Consider the following 13,313-nt stretch of genomic DNA (forward strand, 5'->3'; position numbering starts at 1 on the left):
AGGCTATACCTGCAAGTACTGCACTCAATCAACAACAACTATTCAAGGAATGAGACTAAACGAATCAGTAGGAATAAGTGGTAGGAAGCTGTGTACATACGTTGAATTCCCACTAAGGAGAAAGACCAGCCCGGGTAGCCTAGAGTTGTATGGGTAAAGGGTGCAGAGATAGGTACGACATGGAGGAAGGAACCAGAAAGATTTAGCACTGTCACAGGGGAAGCAGTTGCATCTCCAAGGATGCTAGTGAATGGTTCTTATCCTTCTTCTCTTCCCCTGTATGGAGTGTATTTTATTGTCTCCCTTAAGGTGGGAGGGAGACCACATGACACTCTCCTTAAGCTGGCCATACACATACGCGACTGGCATCGGGTTTGTCCTGCTGGGACTAGCGTGCGTGCCAGTCCTCTTGGGTATTGCCCACACACGCAGATGACTTGCTCCAGGCACATTTCGAGAGGGCAGCTGAACATGTAGTGGCCGCGCTCCTGTCAGTCCTGTAGTGTCTTGATAGTGAGTTTCCACCCTTTGATTTAGATTGTGTTAAGTCATGGCACCAAGTAAAGGAAGATTAGTGCAATAATGACGAATACGAATATGAAATTTGCAAGAAAAAGCGTAAAGTATGGGTGAAGTCATGGCTGAGAAAGAGAGAAAAGAAATTATTTAAGAATGACTGATGATGCCTTCAGAGACCTTTCATTCTATTATACTCCTTTATACTACTGTATATTTCATCTTTTTCTAGTACTTAATGACACTTTATTGTACTGTATTTCAGTTGGTTTTGTTAGCGTACAGTATAGCAAGATATTTCACATACACATCAAAATGGATGCAAATACAGATGTACAGACATGCGCAATGAACCTTAAACGTTCATATTTATGTCTGTATCATTGAACAAGTTAGGAATTATATTTTATATTCAAAAAAAGAAGTGATTTTATTTTTATCCATCAGCCTAGGTCTTAATAAAAAAATATAACAAAATTTAAAACACGCTTTTATCAAACTGCATAAAAAGTGAAAAAATAATTTTTTGAGACACACTAGGATTTTCTTACAATTAATCATGTCTACAAAAATAAATGTGTGGGCCCCAAACATGGAAGGAAATGCTACAAGAAATAAAAAAAAATTATTTCTTTTCTTGTAGCATTTCCTTCCAGGTTTGGTGCCCATGCTTTTATTTTTGTTAGACATGATTAATTGTAAGAAAATCCTGGTGTCTCAAAAATTAATGCTCACATTATAGTGCATTTTAATGAAAGTATGTTTAAAACTTTTTTTAATTTTATACTTTTTAGTTTTGACAGAAATTGTAACAGACATATAACTGCAGTTAACGAAATTGATATCTGTTTATGGGGGAGGAGGAGGGAAGGGGAAAGGGAGGGAAGAGGGAAGGGGAAGGGGAGTAGGAAGGTGAGGGGAAGAAGAAATGGGAGGGGATGAGGAAGGGAAAAGGGAGGGGGATGGAAGAGGGAAGAGGAGGGAAGGGGAAGTGGAGGGGAGGGAAGATGGAAGGAGAGGGGATAGGAGGTGAGGGGAGGAGGTAGGGGAGGGAAAATGGGAAGGGGCCAAAGGGGAAAGAGGAGGGGGAGGGAGTGGAGGAGGAAGGGGTAGGGAGGAAAGGGGGGGGAAGGGGGAAAGGGAAGGTGGCAGTGGAGGGGAAGTGGGAGGTGAGGGAGGGGAAGGTGGATGGATGAGGAAGGGGAGGGGTGGACAGCTAAATTAACGCTTGATCGTGTGCTCCGGAAGGGAAGGGGAGAAGAAGGGGAAGGGGAAGGGAAGGGGAGTGAAGGTGGAAGTGGAGGAGGATGGAAGAGTGAAGGGGGAGGGAGGTGGGAAGGTGAGGGGAAGGACACAGCTAAATTAAAACTTGATAGTATGCTCTGGAAGGGGGAAAGGGAAGAGGAGGGGAAGGGGATGGGAAGGGGGAGGAGGATGGAAGAGGGAAGGGGAGGGTGAGGACACAGCTAAATTAACACTTGATCAGTGTGCTTTGGGAGGGGAAGGGGATGGCTGGGGAAGGGGATGGAAGAGGGAAGGGGAGGGAAGAGGAAGGCCACAGCTAAATTAACACTTGATCGTGTGCTGGGGGAGGAGAAGGGCGAGAGGAGGAGGAAGGGGATGGAAGAGGGAAGAGGAGGGAAGGAGAGGACACAGCTAAATTAACACTTGATCGCATGCTTTGGAAGGGGGAGGGGAGAGGGAAATTTCAAGTCCATGGGACGAAGGGAACAGGTCGAAAATTGAGTTGCAAGATTTGACCCAAACAGGCAGACAGACAAACAGACGCAGAAGTCAAGTTAAATAAAAGCATGTAAAAAGGAGTTGGCCCGTGCAAGACGCACCAGTCATTTCAACATGCTGAAAGGGCGACGGGACAGGCCAATCTCGACAGGACTGGCATCAATAGCCCCCCATACACGTTAAAGACTGACTAGTTCGTGCCAGTTGCTATGAAATCAGCACGCCAGTCATGTACGTGTATGGCCAGGTTTACGAGGGGAGGGACAACTACATGTCCTACCCCTACAGGAAATGCAATTACTGTACATTTTTATGTGACATGAAGAGATCATACATACACCCTAGTCCCTCACAACATCAATTTCTCCATCCATTAAAGTGGACAAAACAACAATGAAAAACCATTCACTGACAAATATAAAAATGCTTTGTAAAAACAACCCAGCTTAGCCAGGGACATCAACATCAGATGGCAGCTGATGAAGAATGCTTGGTGCTGGCAGATGTGTGAAGGGAATTCCCCCACTCACCATCCTTAACCATCAGTTAACTAACTTGCTACCAAGCTGCAACCAAAGATTCCAGCTTGTACTGAGGAATACTCCTACATAAGAGGTGATGGCTTGTATTTTCATAGAAACAAATACTGAACACAGTTACAGAAACGAATATTGAACACAGTTATGGCTTGAAGACTAAGAATTCAATGATAGTACACAAACCTTAATTCAAACTAATTCAACATTGAGACTTACTGTGTGGAGATCCCTTCTAAAGAGAATCAGTGTAACAAATCCAACAATTATTGCTAAAGGTGTTAAGCTGCTGATTGCTAAGAGCTGTCCTATTCTATCTCCTGAAAATATAAAAAAAAAAATAAAGAAACAGGTCTCAAAATGTACACAGTTTATTTAACTAAGGTTAACACCTGGAATGACTTGTTCAGCTAAAAGGTAAGATATCCAATATACAAAGAATTCTGAAAACCATGGGGTGACTACAATGGGTGAGTCTCTTTTGAAACATCCAAAGAACCAGACATAATAAATCTGAGTTTTCAAGTACAAAAGACTGTTTTAAAAAACAATTGGGGTATGCAGTAAGATATATGGTAGTCTAGAGGAAAACCCTGTTCCCTCCAACATGATGGGATGTGGTACATTATGCTAGCTTAGGATGTATGCCAGTATTGGGCGTAGCCACACTTTCTAGGCAAGGTTGTGGAAGTGTTGTGGTGGGCTCAGCATGTAAGATGCACTGCCCATGTTGTGTTAGGATGTACAGTATCCAATTAATTACCAGTGCCATATTTTCAAGCTTTTTTGGCCTTCTTTTCTAACTGACATGCTACTGATTGCAAAAATAAACCATGTATTTTTCTGCCTGCTTTTGCAATTGAGTGTGTGTGTGTGTATGTGTTTTATTTTATTGCAAATTTGGCCTTTTCCCTTAACCAAACCCATTTCCTACTGTGGTCTTTAAATAATTATCATAAAAGGGTGGTGCATACAAAAAAGCAAGTCTGCAATATACAACAATGGTCAATACTGGTTAAAAAACAAAATAAGCAACAGTTACATTTTTACATAATGCTAGATATATAGAGGGAATAGGAAAACAAAAATTATATTTTCTTAATAAAATTAGGTTTCATATATACTTACCAACTAATTACATTGCTGTAGTTTCCAATTATTGTGACAGCATAAATTTTGAAATTTTGAAATTCACGGTAGCGCTACTAGTATTTTCGTGTAGGTAAATAGCCCCACCCACTCTCGGGGAAGAATAGGTGCAACACAGCTGAAGAGCGTAATTCGCTTGTGCCCTATGTCCATGAGAGGGGAGGAGGGAGGGATCCAATTCTGTAATTACTTGGTAAGTATATATGAAACTTAATTTTATTATGAAAATAAATTTTCATATCAGTAACTTACCAAGTAATTACATTGCTCAATGCCACACTGACAGGAGGTGGGATATATGGACATATTCTACTCAAAAACACTCAGTAATGGTAATGAATTTGAAATAGAAAGGTCTTCTGGGCCAAGGATATCTGTCAAGTTCTTGACGATGAACGAATGGGGCCAGGGCTTGGAAGGAGTCTTGTTCTTGTCCAAAAACCCAAGTGTAAAGGAGCAGAATGTATCTCCCTGAGAGAATCCAACTCTCTTATCTCTGTCCTGTAGCTCACTACAGGCAGTCTCTGGTTATCGGAGGGCTCGGTTATCAGCGATCTGGTTTTACGGGGCTTGTCTAGCAACAAAAATTGCCAATTTCTGCTTATTGGCGCTGATAATTGGGTATTGGTGCTGATACATAGATGACAGAGGCGCCGATAACCAAAAATCTGTGATTTTTGGCGCCGATGAGCGCTGAAAATTGCCGAAAAAGAGCCGATTTTCGGTTATCATTACGCCATCAGAATGGAACCCCTGCTGATAACCAGGGACTGCCTGTAATTCTCTTGGCTATAGCATGGAAACAAGAAAAAGGGTTTTCCTTGTTAAATCCCAGAAAGAGAAGGAGTGAAGAGGCTCCATCGGAAGACCCAAGAACCATTTAAGGACGACGTCCAGGTTCCAGGAAACCAAAACTGTCTTCTCTTGCTTCATTGTGTCAAAGGACTTAATTAAGTCGCTAACATCTAGATTAGCCTACAGATCTAAGCCTCTGTGTCTAAACACAGACCCTAGCTTGGCTCTGTATCCTCTGATGGTAGATGTTGCTAAACCTCAAGAAGCCCTCAAGAAGAGCAGAAAGTCTGCAATCTGCATTATAGAGGTTTCAGTAGTTGAGACGTTATGTCTTTGACACCAGCTGCAGAAGACTGCCCACTTGGCCTGGTAGACTTTAGAAGAAGACTGATGTCTACACTTTGCAATCACCTCTGCAGCCGGTCTTGAAAAGCCCTTCGCTCTGACAAGTTTCCTGACAGTCTGAAGCCTTTCAGAGCAACAGTGGATAAGCCTTGGTGGAATCAATGGAAGTGCGGCTGTCTGAGAAGACTTGGTCGCTGTGGTAGAAGTCTTAGGAAATTCATTAACAGCCTAAGAAGGGCCAGGAACCACTCCTTTAGCAACCAGAATGGAGCATACTAAGGTCATCGAAGTATTGCTGCGGGTGAAAAACTTGTTTAAAACTTCCCTGACTATGCTGAATGGTGGGAAGGCATACACATCCAGGTTTGACCACTCCTGGAGCATGGCATCCGTTGCCCATGCCAGATGGTCCAGGGCTGGAGAACAAAACAATGGGAGGTGATGGTTTCTCGAAGCTGCAAACAGGTCTACTGAAAGCTTTCCCAACCGTCTCCGACAGGTCGGTGCACACCTGCAGATTCAGCATCCACTCCACGGGTAGAACCTGTCTGCAGCAACTTAGATCGTCCACTAGGACATTCAGCTTGCCCTGGATGAATCATGTAACGGTCTTGATGCAATTTTCCTGCGCCCAAAGAATGAGATCCTTTGCTGCTTCGTAGAGGGAGAAGGAGTGAGTACCTCCCTGATTTTTGATGTGGGACAGAGTGGTCGTGTTGTCGGAATGGACCACTACTGTCTTGCTGAAGTTCGCTGCTGCAAACAACTGGAGGCCCAAATGAATCCGCCTTCAGTTCCCTTACACTGATGTGGAGTTTCCTCTCCCCTGTGGACCACGTCCCAGAAACTTCCATGTCCTCCAGAAGAGCTCCCCAACCCAGATCCGATGCATCTGAGTATAAGGCTAGGCTGAGGCTCGTGGGAAGAAGAGATTTCCCCACTAAAAGTCTTCCTTCTGATAGCCACCACCAAAGGTCCTCCTTGATTTCTGGTGTGATGGGAAAAATGATTGAGTCCGGAAGAGTTTCTCTATTCCAATTGGCCTTTAGGAAGAACTCTCATGTGGAGTCTTCCTAAAGGTACGAACTTTTCAGTGGATGAAAGAGTGCCCAGCAGACTCATCCATTCGTTGGCTGAACAGGACAGGAGAGAGAGGAAACTTCAAACTGTCCGAGGGCATGACTTGACTCTTAGGGGACTAAAAGGTCCAAAACTCAGAGTTTTGCAGGTTGATCATCATCCAGATCCAAAAGAGAATTACTCCATGACCTGTTGGGACTAGCCTAAATACAGACTTTTGAGAGGTTGATTAAAAGGCCCAGATCCAGGAAAGGAGCACAAACCTCAGGTACTTCCTGGAGTCCAGTCTTCGGGGAATGTCCTCCATGCACCTGTCTCCCAGGTGAATGGAGGGGAGCATTCTGAATTTTTGTTTTCTGAACAAAGAAATTCGCCTAAATACAGACCCTCTTCCGACAGGGTCAAAACCTCTCTGACCCTACACAGAGAAGGCTGTCAAAACCTCTCTGACCCTGCAGAGGCTGTCAGGCGATGACACACAAAAGGAGGCTTCTCCTTGAATGGGGTGGAGTAGCCCTCTCTGAGGACTTTCACGGCCAAAGGCTCTATGTATCTGGCTTTCCATTTCCTCCAAAAATGGAGAAGCCTGGCTCCCACTGGAACACGGAGGACAGGATCCTCACTTGCAAGAGGAGGGTCTAACGGCGAACTTTTTGACTGGTCTGACTGAGCATAGGTTCACATGGGCGAGGCTGAAATCTTCTTCTGCCGCCTTGAAAGGGCTGCTGTTGCAGAGGGGAGACCGTCCTAGAGCTAAGCAAGACTGACTCCTTGGGAAGCTTGGCTGACTGCACCAGGAGATCTTGTGTTGATTTCTTCTGAAGGTCTGTGGCTATAAGCTCCCCTGTAGCCTGAGGAGAAAGATGAAATAGATCTAGGGGTGAGAACAAGAGTGCAGACCTCTGGGAGGAAGTGACCCCTCAGGTTGTGAAAGAACACCACAGTTCTCTGTTTTAGAACCCCTGATGAAAACAAAGTAGTCAGTTCCAGGGAGCTGTCCCTAATGGCTTTGACTGCATATGAGAGGACGTCCAGCCAGTCCGCAGACAAGTCCCCTGTGAGAATGTCACAGTCTTCTATTTTTTTGCAAGGGTCCCTACGGTCCAGTCCAAAAAACTGAACACTTTGAAGACATTAAAAATGTTACGAACTAAGTGGTTGAGTTCTGACGATGAAAGCACAACCTTAGCGGAAGTGAAGGCCGACCTGCAAGAGGAATCAATCAGGCTGGAGAAGAAGCAGCAATTCCCAAGGAAGGAGCTTCTCCAGTAGCATAGGAAAGATATCTCGCCCTAGACAAGCGAGAAGGAGGGGAGCAGAAGACAGCCTTGCCAAGTTCCCTCTTCTTCGATAACCAACTATTAATCTCGGATAAGGTTTCCTTGATGAGGAGGAAAGGATTATCTTGGGAAGCCTGGAAGACTCCGCAGGCTGATTCCTCATCATAAAAGCTGATGCAGAAGTCAGGGCCGCTGGGGTGAAGAAGTTCGGGTAACGAACCAAAAAATATTTGAGGAGACCTGCGTAAGCCGAAGTAGTGTGATCCTGTTCAACAGCTTTGCTGTCGGATGAAATCGGAGAGGGAGCCCAGTCCAGTGGATCCTGTGCCACTGCAGTAGGCTTCTGCAAAAGTCCCAAAATGTTGTAAAGTTAGCGTTGAATGGGCTCCAGGGAAGGATCTAGAACCACAGGGGAGGACGAAACCACTGAGACAAACTGAAGCGGTGGAGTCTGGCGACCAGGGTGTGGTGCTGGATGCCTGACAGCTGGCGTTAGACAGACAGGTGAATGCTCGAACACTGGGTGCTCGGACACTGGTGGGTTTGGAAACTGGGTGCTAAGACACTACTGGGCACTCGGATACCATTGGACACTTGGACACCTCTGGACGAACGGAAGACAAACACTTCTGAGAGGTGGAAGAGCGCTTTGGCGCTACATGCTGGCGCTCCACAACCTGATGCTCAGGAGAAAAATGTCTGGGACTGTCCCAGAAGCTACAAGCAGGCTGAGGACTACGGTGCTGCTCTGGAGAGCCCCTAAACAGGTCATGGTATTCACTAGCACACCAAATTTCTGGTCTATTCTGGCTTTGAGGCTGGTGACGGCATTGGGGTCGGAAGCACGGGAGCCAGGTAACAGAGTAGGTGGAACCCAAGGAGGGCTGGTAATAGGGGAAAAAAACACTCACAGGTGAAGACAAAACAGATAAATCGGCAATACCCGACTTACGAGAAGAAACCCGGCTAGCTGAACTCCTAGCTTTGGCTCTAGGAGCCGCCTTCCTCTTTCTGTCTTTCTCTAGTCTGTCAAGGTAAGCCTTTAAAAGCTTCCATTTCCCCTGATCCTAGTCCCTACACTCATCACAAGTCAGATCCATTGAACAAATTTGTCCTCTGCAATTACTACAAATTGTGTGAAAGTTGTACGTGGCTTTCATCAGTCTGGTGTTGCAGCCTTTGCTGCAAAACCAGATACTAGTAGAACTAGAGTCAGACATAGTCCAAAAAATGTCTTAATCAGGGAAAAGTCTAAATAAAAAATCTCCTACTCTAACTGTAATTCATGCGAAGGCTACCAACGAAGGAATACTTCACCAAAATGGCGATCAAACACAACCATCCGGTGAAAATACAAAATCAAGCTGCTTAAACAACTGAAGTTCAGTCCCTGACCAGCAGAAACGAATTTAGCTCTTCAGCTATGTTGTAACTATTCTTCCCCAAAAGTGGGTGGGGCTATTTACCTACACAAAAACACTAGTATTGCTACCGCGAATTTCAAAATTTCAAAATTTAAGCTGCTGTGATAACTGGAAACTATAGCAATATAATTACTTGGTGGTAAGTTACTTATATGAAACAAGTGGTTTGTACCCAGCAACAATAATGGTAAAAAATGCATAGAACATAAAATTGCCCGAAAGAAAACTATACACTTCATGCGTTTTGCAAGGATTAAAAGTACTATACCATATACTTACCACATACTATTTCAATTCAGCAAAACAGGCTCAATTAATGGGCTATTCTTATGTAGCCTACCTCTATTAGGCTCACTTTTCATGTCTCACTGCCGTTACAAATCAACGACATAAATATGTCGTCAACTCACAGATCTACGGCAGGCCTTAAAATGGCAGTTAGTGGATAAAGAAACTGGACAATGTTATAATAATGTATCTATTATACTATGGACTGGGGTGCTATTCTCCAATCAACAAATGGTGAGATAAACACTGTCTGAAATGCCTTAAAACCTCCAAAAAATAACATTGCCCAATTGGAAGGGCAGAGGAGGGGGGGGGATGTGAAACTACAAACTACCATCCCAGCCAGATCACAGTATAGCACCACAGAATTCACTTTGAGTTGCTTTTAAGCAGCCTATGCTATCACATTTGGGGGTTCCTATAGTAAAGCCAGAATGAAATGAGCTCTCCGGTGTGGCTGTTTGGGTCCTCCCCATGGTGGTTTAATCTCCGCAAATCTGCCAAATCTATAACAGCAAGAGATAAAACCATCTCTCCCATTACAGTATTGTACAGATATCAAATATCATCTTTTTCATTATGCAGAATTCTAAGTCAATTACATAGGTTCACAGTTGGTAAAGTTTGTTTTATGCAATAACATGAAATGGAATCAGAATTTCTGTCAACATGGCATATCATTTTGGTGCTGTTGCCAATGTTTAAAACAGCACCATGTGCGTTTAAATCCACGGATAAGCGGCTTAAGACTGTATCCATGGGGAACTTTCTGTGGTCACAGTATGTTTGGAGGCATTTACCCTTTATACAAATATCATATCACAGGTAAAGAATAAAGGAAATGTGAAATAAAGCATAACATAGAGTAAGTTGGACGAGTGAGAAAATAAACAATCGTGTATAAACATCTCTCTCTCTCTCTCTCTCTTTGTTGGAAGAACAAAAACATCATATGCCACATCACCATTTTACATAGTAATCAAGAGAGAGAGAGAGAGAGAGAGAGAGAGAGAGAGAGAGAGAGAGAGAGAGAGAGAGAGAGAGAGAGAATGTTGTTGTTGTTAGATTAAGGCGGCCTTGTGCCAGCACGGGATCTCAGAGAGAGTGCCAATTCATTATACAAACAGATTACCCCTGCAGTCTTAGATGTAAATACTGTATGATGCTCCTTGTCTAGACGAAAATGTTAAATATTTATAAATGGGCTATATACAGAATGGTAAATCTTTGTAAAAAAAAAAAAAAATAAGAAAAATATGTTATTGTTCATAGGTTGTGGAGAAGAAACAGACTGAAGCAGGGCCGAATGGGAAGGAGATTAAAATGCCTGGAGAAACAACCCCTATAATCTTACAATTATAGCCTCAAGGTTTGTCTCAAAGACATTCAAAGGTCTGTCACATACGTGTCAAGTTGTTGTTTTGTAAAATTGGCACCAGAGCAGATCTTTAAACGTCATGCTAGAGAGGTCTCTTCGTGTTGGAGCAAGGGGGAAAAGTTAAGTATACCTTAGTTTAACCAGACTACTGAGCTGACTAACAGCCTCAATGGCCAGGTCAAGGCATGATGCCCTAGGACAGGCTAGGTTAACCCTTAGTGGACGGGCATCATCATATGAGTATCTATTACAGGTTTTGAGTGATGTACGGGCTAACTCATATGAGTATTAATATTACATGCCATATGATTTGGATGAATTAAGCGGGAAAGATGTTCATAGCACTTCATTGGTTCATGAATGACTTATGGCAACAGTTACAGTAGCTTAGCACAGGAGTGGACATATTTTACAACAAATATACTCAGAATTTGTTACTGATTTTAGTTCTTATCTGTTATGATACTGTGTGAGCTGTAATTATAATTTTACAAAATAAAATAAAATAAATTATTAGAAAAACACGTATAACTTGGTAAAATTAGCGTATTTTTACAAGTGTCTTATAAAAGTGGGCCCGCACAGGGTTGTAAATAGTCACTTTCAACTTCCTGTGGAAGGTAGGGAAAAATTTTTTGAATTTTTTTTCTTACACCATGTGCATTTGCATATCTTCCTCTTTCCATTGATGTGTTTTTTTTTCTTAAATTGGTCAGCCTTAAAGTTTGCCCAGTCTGGGGGTGTGCTTGATACAGGCAGTCCCCAGTTATTGGCAGGCTCGATTATCAGCAATTTGGTTTTATGGCGCTTGTCTAGTGACAAAGACCAGCGAATTTTGGCACTGATATGCGCCAACTTCTGCTTATCCGCACTGATAATCGTGTATCGGTGCCAATCTTCGGTTATTGGCACCAATAAATGCCGAAAACCCCAGTTTTCGGTTATCAGCGATTTTCGCTTATCATCGTGCCATCAGAACAGATCCCCTGCCAATAACCGGGGACTGCCTGTATATATTTGGCCCATCCCTAAAGGTTAAGGGAAGGTTAGGTCAGGATGTGTCTGAACAAAAATATCTGAGGATAATATCGCAGTTGCTGGGACTGAAGCCAAGGCCAACATACATGTTCTCATGATCCACAGTTACTTTCCTTAGCACAATGATAGATATGCCAGAATGTGTTTTTCTTTTAAATCAGCAGACCAAACATCATTTAGAGTGCTTTTTGCCATATTTCAGTTATTAAATTACCTCAAAACTTAAAAAGTAATGATATTAGTGGTTTTTGTTCCTTGTCTCAAAACACCAGAAAACTTCAAAACCAATGACAGCCTAGTTGATTAACAGTTTCTGTTCTGTTTCCATCTGCAAACACCACCTGTCTCCCGTTCTACATTTGAACTGTATATATGCTGTTTGGAGAAAGCATAAAAAGTTGTGATCAACTATAAATGGCCTATGCTAGCCTAATAATTTTGTTGCTGGCAGAGTGTGAGCTGCCTGAGTTTCTTGCTAGCCTATAGGATAGGGCTATGACTGAAGCAAGAGTAGCAGAATAAAAAAATGTCTTGAAATCGTAATTAGGCTCCAATGACATAAGAGATACTGGTAATTCTAAGCCGTAGTTCTGCGGTGAGCTAGACTATGGCAACTGACGTTTTTCCATGTTATTTTACTTGCTTTACAAGAATTTAAAGCAATATTTTGTCGGCCGGCTGTAACTAAACTGTAATTGACCTTTGAAGACTACACGACGGGGTAGATCTAAGCTGGCATTCCACGGTGAGCCCCCCACCCCCCTCAAATTGTAACCAGTAAACACCCTTAAAAATACCAACCTAACATACCCTAGGGGTGTTTACTGGTTACAATTTTGCCGTATTAGCTATGGAGCGGGGTGGGGGGCTCGCCGCAGAATGCCAGCTTAGATCTACCGAGATACTAGACAATAGCCTAGCCTATTACATTTTCATTCACTTATACGTCATAGACTATGCAAGTAGGCTATAAGCTAGCTCCTGTAGGCCTATTAAAATAGCATTATGGGGTATTCTGGGACTTCAAGTTAGCCGTAATTACACGGTGATAAAGAACCTAGAATAAGCTGACAGTAAGTAGCCTAGTTTAGATTAAGCAGATAGCAAGTAGCCTAGGTTAGTTTTCTGGTGGAAAATGGCTACTGCTTACCGTATTAAGGCAAACTTAACACCAAAGACTTGACCTAAACCTTGGCTATAGCAAAAAAAAATTATAATCTGCTGAAAAATTATCCTGCTGCCTAAATACAAGGAAAGAAACACCGACAACTTAGGCTAAGCTGAGCTAATTTCTATGGGCTTACCTTCGGGATATTCAACGTGCGTTAATGAGAATGCTTTCCATTTTACGTCGCTCATTTTAAGAGGAAAATTTAAAAATTCGTTAAGAAAACAACAGGCTTTCACAAGAGCTACTCTTTCGGGAGAAATGGTCAATGTTATCAAAATCTAAATCGGCATCATAATAGTAGTAAACGTAGTATAGTAGTAGTAGAGGGAAGGGTGTAGGGAATGAGTCTCCCTATGTGGCGGCTCCCCTCCCCGTTTACTTTAGCATTCCTCTAGTAAGTCTAGTTGGTCTTAACATTTCATTTGTGGATATGACAGGATGGTATGCTATAAATTATTTTTTATTTTTATAATTATATTTTTTTTTGTCTGTTTAAACCATTTGCTATGATCAAATCCCAGTTTGTTTAACTTCAATCCTTTTTTATGTGTTTGTTTTTATGTGTATCAT

At 42.7% G+C, this 13,313-nt stretch overlaps 1 protein-coding gene across 3 annotated transcripts in view; it reads right to left on the reverse strand.

The window, feature by feature from the left end:
• LOC136847747 (dolichyldiphosphatase 1-like) overlaps positions 1-13,107 on the reverse strand; it is a 34,952-nt gene extending 21,845 nt beyond the window's left edge. The window contains exons 1-2 of one of the 3 annotated variants that reach the window (XM_067119624.1): positions 12,877-13,107; positions 3,015-3,115 (exon numbers count right to left, since the gene is read on the reverse strand). In XM_067119624.1, the coding sequence (XP_066975725.1) occupies positions 3,015-3,115; positions 12,877-12,931 (156 nt within the window). In that variant the 5' untranslated portion in view covers positions 12,932-13,107. The remainder of the gene's footprint in view (positions 1-3,014; positions 3,116-12,876) is intronic. The other 2 variants (XM_067119622.1, XM_067119621.1) reach the window with 2 other exon arrangements.
• Positions 13,108-13,313: the final 206 nt, after the last annotated feature.

This window comes from Macrobrachium rosenbergii, chromosome 17 (genome assembly GCF_040412425.1).
Source record: "Macrobrachium rosenbergii isolate ZJJX-2024 chromosome 17, ASM4041242v1, whole genome shotgun sequence".
Taxonomy (NCBI): Eukaryota; Metazoa; Arthropoda; class Malacostraca; order Decapoda; family Palaemonidae; genus Macrobrachium; species Macrobrachium rosenbergii.